This window comes from Leucoraja erinacea, chromosome 21 (assembly GCF_028641065.1).
Source record: "Leucoraja erinacea ecotype New England chromosome 21, Leri_hhj_1, whole genome shotgun sequence".
NCBI classification, from domain to species: domain Eukaryota; kingdom Metazoa; phylum Chordata; class Chondrichthyes; order Rajiformes; family Rajidae; genus Leucoraja; species Leucoraja erinaceus.
The window spans coordinates 21,333,492-21,351,881 of NC_073397.1; the positions used below are offsets into that span (position 1 = coordinate 21,333,492).

Below are 18,390 nucleotides of genomic sequence, written 5' to 3' on the forward strand. Positions count from 1 at the left end.
TGGTTTTAAAATGAGACTGAATAAAAAGTGCTTCCAAATTTCTTTGATTGGGTTAGTTATCTCACCAGACTCTCAGATCCCCACCCCAATCTAGTCTAATATTAAATAATTTCAGAACTGCAAGGCAAATGTTTCGCCTTGTTGACACTCATGTCTTGGGGATTGGGGTGGAATCCATTTCGAAGTGGATGAGCCAGGTATCTACCACGGGCTTATATAGTCATTATGCTAAATGCTAAATGCATTTCGTTGTCTTTGTACTGTACACTGACAATGACAATTAAAATTGAATCTGAATCTGAATTACATATCCACTAGTAATGAAGGGTGATTTTGCATTTAATTTGAAAATATGAAATAATAACCAATTTTTTGGAAATGTAAGATTCCACATTGTACACTGACCATCAATTAAAATAAGCTTCCAGCTGGGCTCCTATAGTAATTACAAAGATTTGACAATGCCAGGTTCTGATTTGTTTTTTAGTTTAACTAGATTCCTGGGACACAGCAGGTATATAATGAAAGTGATTGGCCATTAAGCCAGCTGAAAGAATTCTGAGGGCCAGAAAGCAAATTTTTATTAACTTGGCTATCCATTACCTTATGAAATAAATATTGGACTGCGCACATAATCAACAATTACAAACAAGAATCATCTTATAAAATTTAAGGGAATTAAAGTAAGCATAAATATTAGGCTTTGCAAGCCTGCCATTTCTTCCGGTGGAAATTTGACTTGCTAAATGAATAGCAACTTAATTATATCTTGAGCCTATGACATTTTCAAGTTTTTATTTATATATATATTCAATATATACATATATAAAATATACTATATTGAATGATTACCTGATATTCGTGTCTTGAGTCTGTTGCACAATTAAATAATTACACAATTAAATAATAGTACAGCAAAGATGAAATTCTCTTAAGCTGTGGCAAATCTGCCTTTTATTTGTGTACTAATTTTCAGATATTTCCTTAAATTATTACGTGCACTTTAATTGGAGATGCGTTGCACAAAGGAAGTCTTTATATTTTGGTCAACTAACACAGAAAGGACACTATTTCAACCAGGACTGACATCTGATTTTTGAATTTCTCTAAAGGAAGCTTCTTTGGTTATTATATATAAATGGTAAAGGGCAATCATCAAGGCTAGCCTTTGCAATTTTATGAATGGATGAAATCCAGAGATTTTAATTTCTTGAAATGAATAATGGAGAATTTGCGAGCAGGAAGAGGCTTCATTAAGAACGTTTGAACTTTTGGCTTTTCATTTAATGCTGAATTGTTGGTGACACCCATAATATGGTTTTAAATTACAGAAGGAAAGAGGAAAATGTTAATGTGGGGATGTCAGTCATTCTTGCACTATGTATTGGCACTGATCTATGAACCTGAGTTATCAGTATAAGTCACTTTGGAGAGCTACTCAGTGGGCCAAACAGTATCTGTGAAAGAAAGTGGAAACCGGACGTTTTGGGATCCAGATGAAGGGTCTCAGGTGAAAATGGCGACTGCCCCCTTTCCAGATGCTGCCTGACCTGTTGATTTCTTCCAACAGCTTTTTTTTTTGTTCCAATACGACACAACCTGGTTTTCACACCATAGATAAACGTATTGTTTTGATATAACATGATCACTAATTAGAATACCCAATTTTGAAACTGGCGAACAAATAAATCAGCTAATTCGGCTGACTGGATTGCACACATGACAATAAACTGAACTCAACTAATTTGTTATCTATAGCTAACATATGGAAAATCTAAAACCATTGTTCTCATAAAGTTGTTATATTAAACTTTCTCCATACAGTGCTGATTCTAAAGCCTCCAACCACGTATTTCACAATTTATGGCCCATAATATGTGGGTAAATTTGTAGAATTATTTAAATCCTGAGTGCAATATGGAAATTTGGTTGATTTCTCATTATTTGTCAAACTCCTACTTGCATTCGTTTGGCAATATCTCTGAAAGGACTGGAAAAATATGCCAAATGAGTACATTTTAGTGGATGCTGCTCGATTTTTTTTCTTCCTAACAATGAATCAGATTTTTCAAATTTTTGTGCCCGATTTCGACAGTTTAGTTGGCAATGGAAGGAGTCAGTGGAGGTACCGGTCTGGAGGCGGGCAAGCTTGTGATTCATGATGGAAGTCGGCAAGATCAGCCAATAGCGGCAAACGCGCGCACACACACACATGCACACACAGGAGGCCATGGGCGGAGGGAACACAACAACGCTCTCTGGCTGCTACTGAGTTCAGCCTGGCGGAGGCGGTATGTGAGCTTTGACGGTGCCCGTTTGTCGGAGGGAACCGGAACACGAGCGGGTGTGATGCGGGGCCACGCGCGTGAGAGCGGGCTGGGGCCAGGACAGCTAAGACAGTGGTGATGACTGCTGCCCCTCCCCCTCCTCTCGTGAGGAAAATAAATATATTAACACTACAGTGTTTTGTGTTTCCCATATGGAGCTGCAACTGGGAAGGGAATGGTACCGGTGATGATAGTGGGAGTTAGAGAGATGTGGGGACCTGCCTCCTGGGCAGCGGCAACCCCCTCTCCTTTCTGGTGATTTTTTGTTTACATTGGGAATTTTTGTTTTTATTGTTATTGGCAGAGGGTTTTTAGTTTTCTACCTTCTTAGAGTTGTAGATGTGACATCAGTGTATTGACAGTTAACTGCGGTGCAGTATTGTGCATAATTATGCCTTGAGATGGTACCTTTCTAAGGTGATGTGTATGTTTTACTTTTGTGTTCTTTTGGTATCTCTACAAATAGCTAATTTAGAAATTCAGGTAATATTCTTTGTAAAAAAAATTTAGATGCATGAAGTCAGTTGTTTCATGAAATAGTTACCTTTTGGGGGGGTTTTACTGGTTATGTGCTGGAAAAATTCTAAGCTGTTATGTAAACCACTAGCAGAAACCTTAGGAATTACTTTCAATTTATTGAAAATGAAGGAGCCCCCTGAACCCCCACCGGGGGCGCTGCCCCTGGACCCTGCTGGGGGCCTAGCTGGCCTCCAGGACCCCCAGCCAATACTTCCTACTTTTTTTCTGGAGGTGAATATCATGCCTCATAATATTACTTAAAGGCGTGCTTTGTTCCATCTTTAGATTTGCCCACTTGGTAATTGTTGTGACTTGCTGAAAAGCAGTGCAGACTGTCAGGAAGAGTTTGTGAACTTGATTTATCCAATGTCTGTACAAGTGCACTTCAATTAGGAGTATCTGCAGTGCAATATAAAGCTTAATGACTTTGAGTTGTGTGCTGGATGTGGAGAGGCTTCATGGGAATATAGACAACTGGATGGATGAGCGCATTGCAGACAAAATGAGGAAACTTGCAAAGATGTACATTTTCAGCAGAAAAAAAAAATGAGTATTTTTTCTCTGGTTGAAAAATGCTATGTTTGGAAAGACCTGGGTGTGTATATATGAATCAATGAAATGTATAATAGAGGTATGTTTGTATATGAATCAATGAAAGGTTTAATAGAGGTATTGCATCGAAATAGGATGGGAAAACCATTTACTGGTCTTTATTGAAAGATTGAGTACAGAAAGATGTATTGCTGCAATTTGGTAATGCGTCAGGAATATTATGTACAGATCTGGGCTTCCTACCCCGTGACAGTGAGTGTTCAACAAAGGCTCTGGGAGATGGAGCCATACTTTCATTAATTTAGAAGAATGAGAAATGATTTCATTGAAGCACCTGGGATTCTTGTAGGTTTTTGGCATGATGGAAAAAGGGATGTTCTCTGGGCTGGGAGATACAACAAAGTTACATGGTCAGCCGTCTGAAGAAGGGTCTTGACCTGATTCCTTCTCTCCAGAAATGTTGCCTGTCCTGTTGAGTTACCCCAGCATTTTGTATCTATCTAATTTGTTTCAATGTCACTCAGAATTAGGATGAGAATGAATGAGATGTCCTTTGGGTGATGAAATCTTTACAATTGTCTACCATTGGGCAAGCTCAAGTTCTGACATTATTGGATATTAATGGATTGGTAATGCTGAGGCAAAGTATCAGCCAATGTTTTAATTAGAGGCAGAGCAGGCAACAGTCCCCAGGTTTCTGTTCATGTTCCCAGCAAGACCAAAGCCTGTGGATTTGCATTGATCAGATATTGTTTTTTTGCCATTTGATTTGATCTTGAACATAATTGAGAATTGGTAGTCTATCTGGCTATTGGTTAAAGCATTGAGACATTATACAAGCATTTCTTGCTGTCATTTTTCATTGTGTCATTATTTTACCTATTGGATCCACGTGAATGAGATCCACAAGAATGTTGCTTTGAGAAAAGCCTAGCCAGAATGTTGAGCTAGTCATTGCCATATAATCTCTTTTCATTGCTGATTTTGTTCCAGATGACTGCTTTTATGCCACTGTAAACTTCCCTATTCAGGGCTGACAATATGACCACCTTTGTATTTTTTTGCATGTTCTGAGTCACTGGAACACCTAAGCACTTTTTTCTTTGGAAGGGATTGGTTGGTCCTGTCAGAAATTGCCTCTGTACTGGATGATGCTACCCGCAGTGTGGCCCTGAATGGCAGGGGGGCACAATTGCTGATTGATGAACTAAAAACATGCAAACCTTGCTTCAAAAATGTCCTGCAATTGATCTGGTTGGCTCTTCCCCCCCCCTCCCCCCCACCCCCCCTTCTCTCCCCAGCTCTACTTTTTCCCTAGGATAATGCTTTAGAATTCTAGCATTCTAGAACCCGAGTCTAGATGCATTTCCTGTCTTTTTTTCTGAAGTCTGACCAGTTTTGATAGCTGAATTCTGGTGTCTGCAATTTGAACCACTGGCAAAAAGGTAGTGTATCTTTTATTGGTGTGGGTAAGTTGGAGTGCAAAGCCAATTTAAACCACTGTGCTTTAAATCACTCTTTACATGCTTGACATCAAAAATAAATATATACAATACAATGGATGCAGAAACTGAAGTATACTGCTACACTTGGCAAGGACAAGGCTTTTATGGTGAATGTAATAATGTTGCAGGTCAGCAACAGAACTGAATGTTTAAATGTTACAAATTTATAGTACCACTTTATATAACTTGGGATAAGTCATACCTGATGTTTTTTGCTCGGTGTCAAATTAAGCTGGTTTCTCCACCTCAGTTTGACAATTATGGATTTATTATAGATTTTCATATAGGTATTCCTGTTTTAGTTTTATTAATCGGTATAGAATTACTTGTTCCTAGAGGGACAATCCTAATTTTTTTTTTTACTGTGGGCAATGTTAGCTTTGTATAAATATAGATGCAGACATTTTGTTCAGTTAAATGAGGTGCTTATAGTTACATTTGGTATATTTTATTCATAATATTTTGCAGTAAAACACTACTTTTTCTTATAAATGTGATCTCTATTGATCTTATATTTTGTTGGTTACTATGCAGCAATTTTAATGCCTCTGGCTTGCTTAGTGAATCAAGTTCATAGGTTCTAGGAGCAGAATAAGGCCATTCGGCCCATCAACTCTACTCTGCCATTCAATCATGGCTGATTTATCTTTCCCACTCAACTCGATTTTCTTGCCTTCGCCCCATAAACCCTGGTACCCTTTGTAAAAGTTGAAATGTGAATATTTTGAGATTATGCATTTCCACTAATGGACACAAAGAAAGGAACTAAGTACTGTTTCCATTCAAGTTGCACGATTTGCTGCAATTTACCACAGAAACCTGCACTGCCTCACATTCTCGGTAATCACTTAAATGAAAAATTGGCATTGCAAATATAATTAGAGAAGATGCTTTCTTACTTGGCATTGTGGTGATTATGTTTAAGACGGCATTATTTCCCACTTATAACGCCGCTTCGCTTCAGGTTAGAGAATCTGAATAAGATTTATTTATTTCACATTCCAACTAATTTAAACCTTGCTTGAAGATTTCAATAATAGAAACGTTGAAATTGGGAACCTCTATTGAGAGGAATGCTGATATTTTGGTGCATGAACCTGTGGAGTGCTGCCACTTAGGTGCTTTTGTGCATTTTACTTAATGTGGTTAAACATCCACATTATTCACAACTAACTGACTAATTTTATATATTTTATATATATGACTCTAACATTCAAAAATGATTCATAAATTTGAGGCTTGAATAAACTTGGAGCATTTTACTCGTTAGAGACATCGGTCACTTTAGGTCACATCTTAGTCAGGATGATCCAAGAAATAGACATTGTAGTTTTTCAATGTTTTCAATTGCTTTTAATTAAAAAAAATTGCATGTTAATTTTGAAAATACCAGGTTTTTCAAGGTAGTTATACTTATAATTTTGATTTACAAGCTGGCATCTGGAGATTTGGCCAATGTTTAAAACTTAGGATCTATTGAGGTTAAAATGGCAATGTCTACCAAATAACAGTGATATTCCTATGGAATAAAACTTTTGGTCATCCTTTGAATACAAAATTACTGCATAGTTGTGTACTTGTTTTGGCAGCCACATTAATGTATTGTTAACTGTATGTATGAAATAAAAATATTATCCCCATTTTGAGCTCTGGACCTGTCTGTTTTGTTTTGGAATTGAGCTGCTTTTGTGTCTTCTGTTAAATGTAGGTAATAAGGTAGAAACTTTCCTTAAACCGCACATTGAAATTTACGTCGGAATTGGAACTAAACTCGACATTGGTTGATGTTCATTAAAGCCAAATTAATTTACTGTGGAACAGCTTTGGCATTGATCATGGTTTGATCAAACAAAGCACCTTACTAACAGGAAGTTTCATTATCTATTAACTTATCCCTAATGCAGTTACTTTTTGAGAATGCTTTAACAGCCCCATTGGTTGAGTGAAAAAGTATTTTTTATTTAAAAATAAGCCGTACAACAGTATTACCAGTGTAGTCTTGATTAATATAGAGATGAACCAAAGTTGCATCAGGAGGATTGTGTAGAACTAATGGATTTGTGAAGTTGGAATAGCTTAGGTTTGGTTATTAGTATTTTGAAAGATGATCTAAATTTGGTAAATATTTCAAACTTCTTTCCGTTCAATCTTTTTTTAAAGTTCATCTACTGCTAACTGATTGGAAAAAAAACTGAACTATCAAGTTTGTGTACTACACCATTGATTCTATTGGCTGGTTCCACCAAATAGGCTACAATTTGGTGTTGTCTGGAGCTACTTATGAGCTCATTATTATTGAGATCTTGTTTACAACATTTTGGATCCTGCCTTCAATATGGGGAATTTTGCCTGGCCATGTGAACAGTTTGAAGAGGTAATGGATTTCGTCATCAATTCAGTTGACCATCTGTGAATTAGACATTGCCAGTTTAACTTGCAAGTGTCAAGGGAAGTAATTTTGCTCTATTGAATGGAGATTTTTGAACATCTGGAATTTTCCATCCGACAGGTATGTACATTTTCATTAACAACATTAATTTTGCAGCTTTGTCAATACACCATGGATTTGGGTTTGTGCAGTTTGATCGTGTTGAGGATGCTAAAGCTGCCGTGCAAGGAGAGAACGAGCGAATGTGTAGAGGGTACAGATTAGGTAAGAACATGAGATAACTGCAAATGTATACTGTGAATGCATTGGGATTTACAAGCATTAAAGAACATATTTCTAAAGGAGTGTATTGCTTAACTGATTGACGGTGCTCATTTTTATTCTGGTTCCTTGTGCATTATTGCATCAGCCCATAATTCTCAAATAAATGGATTTGCAAGCTCGGACGTTCATGTGTTAACACTAGTTTTGGCATGTTTGGCATCCCAGTGTGATCTCGCTGTGGTAATCCGGAGTTTATTCTGAATGAGGTAACATTACACCACACCATCAATCCAACCATTTTTTTTGTTTGGTGTAACTCAATGGTCAAGATAGCAGAATTTTGTGTTCCGGAGAGATTTTCAAACTGTTAATTTATCCAAAACACGGGCGTGAGGACCTGCAATACCTCTTTCTCTCATTCTTGACTTTGGCTGTGCTGGAGCGGTTTTCCTATTTAGCTCAATTTTTAAAGCTACTGAAATGTAAAATTTACACCAGAAATTGTGTCGTTTGGAGTACATAATTCAGATGTCAGATTTTGATCGCGTGTCTGAATGTCATCTGTAAGCTTTTTGCTTCACACGTTAAACAATTCTTCTGGTAATAAAAAATTACGTAAATCTTGTCTTTGGATATGTTTGCTTTCAAGTCTGTTATGTTTTTGTTTTGTACAAATTGGTTGGTTGGTTCTTTTCAGATGTTAATATGGCAGCTGAACGAAGAAATTCGAATAAATCTGCACGGAGACCGAGTCCTCCGAGAAGGTAATAATACTTGTGCATCTTTTTATCACGAAGACAAGACTATTTGCCAGTGATGGGATGAAGGTCGTCTCTTGTTAAAACAGCATATTAAAATCTTAACAAAATTGGCACAATTTGTGTGGGGAGTTGTGAATCTGCTTTTTAAACTGGCTGTTCCACATTTGCGTTGAAGTAAGTTATACATCTCTTTTAAGGATTCTTGTTCGTTGTGTTGGCGTGTCAGTTGTACATTTTGCTAGCTTAAATAAAGTATGACTGTAGCATTAATGCTTGTGTATGTCTACAATGTAAATTAGTATTTATAAAAATTGAATAAAAGGTGCATTTTGTAATGAATTGCAGCTTGTAGTGAATTTTCCAAATGTTTTTTTGGAGTGATGACTATGGCATGGTTCCCAGTGATTCTCGTTTGCGCCCTTCTGTCACACGTCACTTCACATCTTGCTTACTCTTACGTCGAAGAATCATATGTGCGTTCATTTACTTTACACATGTAGGCTTGGGTGTCATGTCCAGTGAGGTAAGTATCAGGAGGACAAGTGGCGAGGGAGCACGAGGCTGATTCAGAGCTGGCAATAATTACTTATTGCTATTTTAAGCTTCTGTGGCCACACAGTTCTGCAGTCTTGATACACTATGGCGGCATAGAACTTACAATTTACTAGGCACTTACAAATTCAAAAGCCGCTTCAAATAAAGGCTGATGCCATGATTAAATCAATGGAAGCTGTTTTATTACCGATTTGGTCATTTGTATTTATTGTCGTATTCACACGGTCTATTTGGAAATGCTGATAACTATTTTGTACTTGGAGGATTATCACCTGATATGACAAAAGAACTCTTGATCCATTATTTAGAGCACACATACAGAATCAGCCACTTTGTGTAAATTTATTCACAACAGTGGAATGTGAGATGCTGATTACTTAAGAAATTGTTTCATTTAAGCAACCGACCAATGGATCTCATCATTAAAGCTTCTCAGAAAGCAGTCATAGTATGATTTTCCTGGATCTCAAGATCATATTCTTAAAAAAAGGTTTACTTGTAGGGCAATCTCTCTTCCCCCGTTTTCTCTTTCCCTCTACTGCCTTCTTGCTCCCTTCCTTAATGAGATAATAAATGGAAGGTAAGTATCACTTGATTAGCACAAGATTTCAAGAATAAGGCAGAGATGTCGGTTATGCTAACTTCTAAGGACATTGAAAATAGATTTCCAAAAAGCTTGACAAGCCAGCTATGGATTTACCATAGCTGTTGGAAAATGTGGCGGCAAAACTGGATCACCGGTATACAGAAGGGTTGTCTACAGTTCCTTTGTGAACCGTCTAATTGTAAAAACAAACAAATCTTCAGGAAATGACTGATGCATTCATATCAATATTTATGATAAAAATGAAGCATTGTACTGGATTTTGGGATTTAATCTCTCTGAACCTAAATAGCTAGACATTCTGATTTGATGTTCTTCAGTTTTCAAGACAACATGCAATGCAACATGGCCAGTTATAATACTTTATATAGAGAGTGCATCTTGAATCCTTAATTCACTGCTGGGTAGTATTTTTTTTATTTACTTTTATCCAAACACTTTCCTTGCTTCGCGCCCCTTGCCCCACATATTAAATGTTACATTCACAAAACCTGAACATTTAATGTGCAAGAAACTTGAGTGATTCCCATAAACACTATGAAAGTACTCATTTTGATTTATTGGTATTCAAACCGAAAGTTTTTGGTATATTGTGTTGTGCATGATTTTGGAAATAGCACATCAAAAACAAAGGGTAAATGGCGATGTGCCTGGTGCCAATACCAAAGTCAAGTGAAACTTGGTTCATTTAAAAAAAAAAAAAAATACAGTAAATGGTAATCTGCATCATTTTATTAAAATGTTAGAGATTTCAAGGTCATATGTGTTATTTTAGATTTTAGGCACCTTGTGACATATTTTGATCTCCAATATACAGTGCTCTCCATAATGTTTGGGACAAAGACCCGTTTATTTATTTGCCTCTGCACATTGTCAGGTTTTATTTAAGGCCATTTTTATACATTTTGTTTCGCTATGTAGAAATTACAGCTGTGTTTATGCATTTCAGGGCACCATAGTGTTTGGAACATATGGCATCACAGCCATGTAATTGCTCAGGTGTGTTTAAATGCCTCCTTATCGCAGGTAAAAGAGAGCCCTCCGCAGCTTGTCTTTCCATCACCTTTGGAAACATTTATGCTGTTTATCAACTTGAGGACCAAAGTTGTGCCAATGAAAGTCAAAGAAGCCATTCTGAGACTGAGAAACAAGAATAAAACTGTTAGAGATATCAGCCAAACCTTAGGCTTACCAAAATCAACTGTTTGGAACATCGTTAATAAGAAAGAGCACTGGTGAGCTTACTAATCACAAAGGGACTGCCAGGCTGATGACAGAAGAATTCTCTATAATAAAGAAAAATCCCCAAACACCTGTCCGACAGATCAGAAATACTCTTCAGGAGTCGGGTGTGAATTTGCAATGACCACTATGCAGAAGACGTCATGAACAGGAATACAGAGGCTACACTGCAAGATGCAACCACTGGTTAGCTGCAAAAATAGGATTGCCAGGTTACAGTTTGCCAAGAAGTACTTAAAAGAGCAACCACAGTTCTGGAAAATGGTCTTGTGGACAGATGGGACGAAGATTAACTTGCATCAGAGTGATGGCAAGAGCAAAGTATGGAGGAGAGAAAAGAACTGCACAATGCATACTATCTCATCTGTGAAACGCAGTGGTGGGGGTGTTATGGCCTGGGCATGTAAGGCTGCTGAAGTTACTGGCACACTTATCTTCATTAATGATAGAACTGCCGATGGTAGCAGTATAATGAATTACTCAAGATCAAACCTCAAATCTCATTGGCTGGCAGTTCATTCTACAGCAAGACAATGATCCCAAACACGCTGCAAAAGCAACAAAGGAGTTTTTCAAAGTTTTATAAATGGTTGATTCCTGAGTGGCCGTCAATCACCTGATCTGAACCCAATTGAGCATGCTGTTTATATGCTGAAGAGAAAACTGAAGGGGACTGCCCCCCAAAACAAGCATCGCCAGAGAAGCCCCCCCAGCAACTGGTGACATCCGTGAATCGCAGTCTTCAAGCAGTCATTGCATGCAAAGGATATGCACCAAAATACTAAACATGACTTATTTCATTCACATGACGTTGCTGTGTCCCAAACATTATGGTGCGCTGCTTCTACTTCTTGCGTATGGCGTGCACAGCCTAAAGTTGCAGGACAACTTGTTCTATTTGATTGTGCACGCCGGGTTGATTGCATTTGTTGAAACAGGGCGGACCACGTGAAGGCTACAATCTTACAAGTACATGGCTGTGAAGCATTGTGTCCCAAACATTATGGTGCGCTGAAATGGGGGGGGGGGGGGGGGGGGGGGGTGACTATGTATAAACACTGCTGTAATTTCTACATGCTGAAACCAAAATGTATAAAAATGGCCTTTAATAAAATCTGACAATGTGCACTTTTTTTTTAAAATATTAAAAAATCTCATTGTGGAGTGCAGAGGGAAATAAATAAATGACGGGTCTTTGTCCCAAACATTATGGAGGGCACTGTACCTTGTGAGAGTAACATCAAGATAGTTCTTAAATTCAAATATAAAGTGTTATTTCAGTAGATTTACACTGAGTCTACGTATTGGAGCAAATAGACTTGAAAGTGTGCTTATTTAATTTATCTGCTTTCGTTAGAGATCCATTTGCCTTTGGTGATGAACGTGATGTAAGGCGTGATCGCTCTCCACTCAGATCTACTAGAGATGAACGTGATGCAAGGGACCCTCTTTCCGATCGATATGCGAATGCTCGAGACCCCAGGGACGCTACATACAGGTAAAATTAATTAAAATGAAAAGTATACTGAAAATTCCCATATCATGCAGCACCTGGAGAATGCTGGGGTTTCTCTGTCTAGATGCAATTAATGTTAAGTAGATCAGGCAGAATTTGTGCTTCAGATTTTTCGCTTGTGTTTTTTTCAATTCTAGGTAGAAAAATAGCGCAGGAACTGGTCCTTCGGCCCACAATGTCTGTGCCAAACATATTGCCAAGCTAAACTTATCGAATCTCATCTTCCTGCACGTAAACCATATCCCTCCATTTCCTGCATATCCATGTGCAGAGTTGCCAGGTAGTACGGATTTTCCGTATTTTGTACGGAAATGCGATTTGAATACAGATGTACGATTTTGTGTTGTTAAATACAGATTTTAAATACGGAGTTCAGTTCAGTCTGAAGAAGGGTCTCGACCAGAAACGTCACCCATTCCTTCTCTCGAGTTGCTGCCTGTCCCGCTCCAGGTTTAAACAGAGCGCTGTCAGTTTAACGCGTGGGAATTTAAACGAAGAGCTGTCGGCTGCGCGCTGTGGGTTCAAAATATAGTGCTACCGGCTGGAGGACCATGGGCTTTAAACAGCGCTATGGTCACAGACTTTTCGGGAAAATTCTCGTATAACAATAATTCTCTTTCTCAGTGTAAGTTGACACATTGATTATTTTTCAGGCAATAGACAATAGGTGCAGGAGTAGGCCATTCGGCCCTTCGAGCCAGCACCATTCAATTTGGTCATGGCTGATCATCCCTAATCAGTACCCCGTTCCTGCCTTCTCCCCATCTCCCCTGACTCCGCTATTTTTAAGAGCCCTATCTAGCTCTCTCTTGAAAGCATCCAGAGAACCCGCCTCCATTACCCTCTGAGGCAGAGAATTCCACAGACTCTCTGAGAAAAAGTGTTTACTCGTCTCCGTTCTAAATGGCTTACTCCTTATTCTTAAACTGTGGCCCCTGGTTCTGGATTCCCTAACATCGGGAACATGTTTCCTGCCTCTAGCGTGTCCAAACCCTTAGCAATCTTATATGTTTCATTGATCCCCTCTCATCCTTCTAAACTCCAGAGTGTACACGCCCAGCTGCTCCATTCTCTCAGCATATGACTGTCCCGCCATCCCGGGAATGAACCTTTGTAAACCTACGCTGCACTCCCTCAATAGCAAGAATGTCCTTCCTCCAATTAGGGGACCAAAACTGCACACAATACTCCAGGTGTGGTCTCACTAGGGCTCTGTACAATTGCAGAAGGACCTCTTTGCTCCTATATTCGATTTCTCTTGTTATAAAGGCCAACATGCCATTCACTTTCTTCACTACCTGCTGTACCTGCATGTTTACTTTCATAGACTGATGTACAAGGATCTTCAGATCCCGTTGTACTTCCCCTTTTCCCAACTTGACGCCATTTAGATAATAATCTGCCTTCCTGTTTTTGCTACCAAAGTGGATAATCTCACATTTATCCACATTAAACTGCATCTGTCATGCATCTGCCCACTCACCCAACCTGTCCAAGTCACCCTGCATTCTCATAGCATCCTCCTCACAGTTCACACTGCCACCTAGCTTTGTGTCATCTGCAAATTTGCTAATGTTACTTTGAATCCCTTCATCCAAATCATTGATGTATATTGTAAATAGCTGCAGTCCCAGCACCGAGCCTCGCGGTGCTGCGCTAGTCACTGCCTGCCATTCTGAAAGGGACTCGTTAATCCCTACTCTTTGTTTCCTGTATGCCAACCACTTCTCTATTCATGTCAGCACTCTACCCCCAATACCATGTGCCCTAATATTGCCCACTAATCTCCTATGTGGCACCTTATCAAATGCGTTCTGAAAGTCCAGATGGCTCTCCACTGGCTCTCCCTTGTCCACTTTCCTAGTTACATCTTCAAAAAATTCCAGAAGATTAGTCAAGCATGATTTCCCCTTCGTAAATCCATGCTGACTCGGACAGATCCTGTTACTGCTATCCAAATGTTCGGCTATCTCATCTTTTATAATTGACTCCAGCATTTTCCCCACCACTGATGTCAGGCTAACTGGTCTATAATTCCCTGTTTTCTCTCTCCCACCTTTCTTAAAAAGTGGGATAACATTAGCTATCCTTCAATCCACAGGAACTGATCCTGAGTATAGAACATTGGAAAATGATCACCAATGCATCCACGGTTTCTAGAGCCACTTCCTTAAGTGCCCTGGGATGCAGACCATCAGGCCCAGGGGATTGATCAGCCTTCAGTCCCATCAGTCTGTCCAACACCATTTCCTGCCTAATGTGGATTTCCTTCAGTTCCTCTGTCAGCCCCAGATCCTCTGGCCACTGCTATATCAGGAAGATTGTTTGAGCCCTCCTTAGTGAAGACAGATCCAAAGTACTTGTTCAACTCATCTGCCATTTCCTTGTTCCCCATAATAAATTCACCTTTTTCAGTCTTCAAGGGTCCAACTTTGGTCTTAACTATTTTTTTTCCTCTTCCCATGTCTAAAGAAGCTTTTACTTAATATTCTTGGCTAGCTTACCTTCGTACCTCATCTTTTCTCCCCGTATTGTCTTTTTGGTTATCTTCTGTTGTTCTTTAAACATTACCCAATCCTCTTGCTTCCCGTCCATCTTTGCTAGGCAGTGGTAAAATTCTGGATAAGCCTAATGATGAAAGGTTATCAGTGGGACTGCAGTTACATTGGGATTGGCATTGATTTTTACAGAATGGTGGGTGGGCTCAAGGGGGATAGAGGGAGGGGTGGTGAGGGAGAAGGAAAGGGAGGGAGAAGAAAAGAGGGGGAGGGAGAGTGGGGGAGCGAGGGAGAGGGAAGCTTCCAAAATGGCTTCTACATCATCATCATCATCATCTGGTGCTAAAAGCAGGAAGCAGCCGCTCAAACAGCAGTATACAAAGATATGGCAATGAATGCACTGTCAGGTATGGTGCGTAGAAGACGTGTCAATTGGTAGCAAAGTTATGCATTCTTGTACTCTTAAATGGGTATGACCGCACATAAAAAACAAAAAATTTCAGCAAAATGGCGCTGCGTAAAAATACTGATTTCCTCTGTAAAATACTGATTTTCATTTACTAGAATACTGAACTGTTCTGACAAAACTTGGCAGCTCTGCATGTGCATATCTAAAAGCCTCTTAAATGCCCCCAACCTTCACACTTTGGCAGCATGTACGAGGCACCCACCACCCTCTGTATAATCAAAAATGTGCTCCATGTGCATTGGCATCTAACTGTTGTTGTTACACTTGCAAAAATCAACGACTGAATGGTGGGTGAAATGGCCATTTAAATGTTTTAAATTTACCTGCCAATCTGAATTACACAATTACTTCTGCCATTGAAAAGGATGTTTAATTACTGGTTCATTGAGCAAACTTTTCCTGCGAGCTTGGTATAAACACAGAGTGAGAACTGAATTAAGAGTAATTACAGCATGATAGAAATCATGATCGTGACAGTAAGATTTTGATTCCTGAATTTTTCTTTATTGTTTCCTGTAGTGTGAATTTGGAGCTTCATGCAATTTCTCTTCCCCCCCCCAGTTATTTTTGTACTGTTAATTGGATAACAATTTGAATATTTGTATGATTCTTGGATGAGAAGAACCGTTGCTTATGAATTGGGGCAAGATGCTTCGGTTAATATTTTCCTTTTTGGGTTTGTAATTATAGTTGATATGGGCAAGCTCGGTGGAAAGACCTGTTGCTGTGTTGTATGACTCTGACTGTGACCTTGTCTGTACTGAGGCAGTATCTTATCTATGCACAATATAGTCCGTTGTGCTGGTTTTTATTTCACAATTTTTTATAAAGAAAGGAAATAAAAGCCTTGAAGTCACAAATTAATGTCATAAATTTTGTGATTAAATGCCAACCATTTGTCATGCATTGTCGCAAAACTTAATTGCATGCACTTAATAGGAACGGTCATGCATGCACACTTAAGAATTTGTACTACACTATGTGTATTCACTAACTACTAGACAATAACCATGGACTCTTATAACCTTATAACTCAGCAAGGTGGCTTTTTTGATCTTGGCCTCAGATCCATTTCCCTCATATTGCATCAGCTCCACTTCCCATCGGGCTCTGTGCGAAAAAATTTCAGCGATGTCATCAGATATGAGATTTTTCCGCAGATTTTGAAATTCAGTGATGCTTCACCACCGCCGAGGCAGCTAGTCTTTCCTAGTCTTTCCATCACCTTTGGAAACATTTATTGCTGTTTATCAACATGAGGACCAAAGTTGTGCCAATGAACTTAAGAGACTGAGAAACAAGAATAAAAATTGTTAGAGACATCAGCCAAACCTTAGGCTTACCAAAATCAACTGTTTGGAACATCATTAATAAGAAAGAGAGCACTGGTGAGCTTACTAATTGCAAAGGGACTGGCAAGCCAAGGAAGACCTCCATAGCTGATGACAGAAGATTTATCTAATAAATAAAAATAAACACCTGTCCGACAGATCAGAAACACTCTTCAGGAGTCAGGTGTGAATTTGCAATGACCACTATCTGCAGAAGACTTAATGAACAGAAATACAGAGGCTGCACTGCAAGATGCAAACCATTGGTTAGCCGCAAAAATAGGATGGCCAGGTTACAGTTTGCCAAGTACTTAAAAGAGCAACCACAATTCTGGAAAAAGGTCTTGTGGAAACATGAGCCGAAACATGGTAGTGGCATACACAGATCTGGGGAAGGGTATTAAACAATTTCTGCAGCATTGCAGGTCCCGAAGAGCACAGTGGCCTCCGTCATTCTCAAATGGAAGAACTTTGGAACCACCAGGACTCTTCATAGAGCTGGCCGCCCGGCCAAACTGAGCAATCAATCGGGCGAGAAGGGCCTTAGTCAGGGAGGTGACCAAGAACCCAATGGTCACTCTGACAGAGTTCCTTTGTGGAGATGGGAGAACCTTCCAGAAGGACAGCTATATCTGCAGCACTCCACCAATCGGGCCTTTATGGTAGAGTGGCCAGACGGAAGGCACTCCTCAGTAAAAGGCACATGACAGCCCGCTTGGAGTTTGCCAAATGGCAACTAAATGAGAAACAAGATTCTCTGGTCTGATGAAACCAAAATTGAACTCTTTGGCCTGAATGCCAAGCGTCACGTCTGGAGGAAACCAGGCACTGCTCATCACCTGGCCAATACCATGCCTTCGGTGAAACATGGTGGTGGCAGCATCATGCTGTGGGGATGTTTTTCAGCGGTGGGGATGTTTTTCAGCGGCAGGAACTGGGAGACTAGTTGGGATCGAGGGAAAGGTGAACGGAGTGAAATACAGAGAGATCCTTGATATAAACCTGCTCCAGAACGTTCTGGACCTTGGTGGCCAATCAACTGCTGTCTCTAAGGGGTTTGCGTCCAATCACCGACCAGCTTCCCTTAAAATCCGCTTCGGCCTATAGTTCTCCAATCAGCCGCTGTCTCCAAGGGCGTTTCATCTCATCACCGACCAGCATCTCTTAAAATTCCCATCCAATCAACAAATCAATTTCCTGCTGACCAATCAGCCGCTGTTTCCAAAGGCGCTACGCCCAATCACATAATGCGGCGATCACTTGGCGGCCAATCAGATGCAGTCTCCGAGGGGCATTGCGGCCAATCACCGACCAGCTTCCCTTCCTGAAGCAGAGCAGAAGATGGCTGCAGGAGCCAAGAGGAATGAACTTGTTAGCAGCTCAGCTGGCAAGAAAGAAGCACAGGGAAGCCATGTTGAGCAAGTTTACAAAAAGAACGTGTCATGCAAAGAGGAAGTCAAACTAGAGTTTAGGTAATGTTACTTATGTCATCGGTTTATCAATCACTTTTTCTGTGCTGTTTGCACACAGTGCTAGGCAAAGAAACATCTCGGGTAACATTTTTTGTAAAGAGATTTTTTGCTGTATGAAGTCATTTATTTCATGAAGTATTTATCTTTTGGGGGTTATTTTACTGGTTAGGTGTTAGAAAAATTCAAAGCTGTTTTGTAAACTATCAGCAGAAAGCTGGCCTCATGGACCCCTGGTCAATACTTCCTACTTTTTTTCTGGAGGTGAATATCATGCCTGGCCAAGCTTGTAGTGTCATACCGAAGAAAACTTGAGGCTGTAATTGCTGCCGAAGGTGCCTCAACAAAGTACTGAGTAATGGGTCTGAATACTTATGTGATATTTCTAT

The 18,390-nt window shown here is 39.7% G+C and overlaps 1 protein-coding gene across 3 annotated transcripts in view; it reads left to right on the top strand.

Annotated features, from left to right (window-relative positions):
- The window catches only part of ncoa5 (nuclear receptor coactivator 5), a 44,544-nt gene that overhangs the window by 9,812 nt on the left and 16,342 nt on the right, over positions 1 to 18,390 (top strand). For 2 of the 3 annotated variants that reach the window (XM_055652384.1, XM_055652381.1), the window contains 2 exons: positions 8,254 to 8,320; positions 12,076 to 12,216. In XM_055652384.1, coding sequence (XP_055508359.1) covers positions 8,262 to 8,320; positions 12,076 to 12,216 — 200 coding nt within the window. In that variant the 5' untranslated portion in view covers positions 8,254 to 8,261. Of the gene's footprint in view, positions 1 to 7,448; positions 7,557 to 8,253; positions 8,321 to 12,075; positions 12,217 to 18,390 lie in introns of all 3 variants that reach the window. The other variant, XM_055652380.1, reaches the window with a different exon arrangement.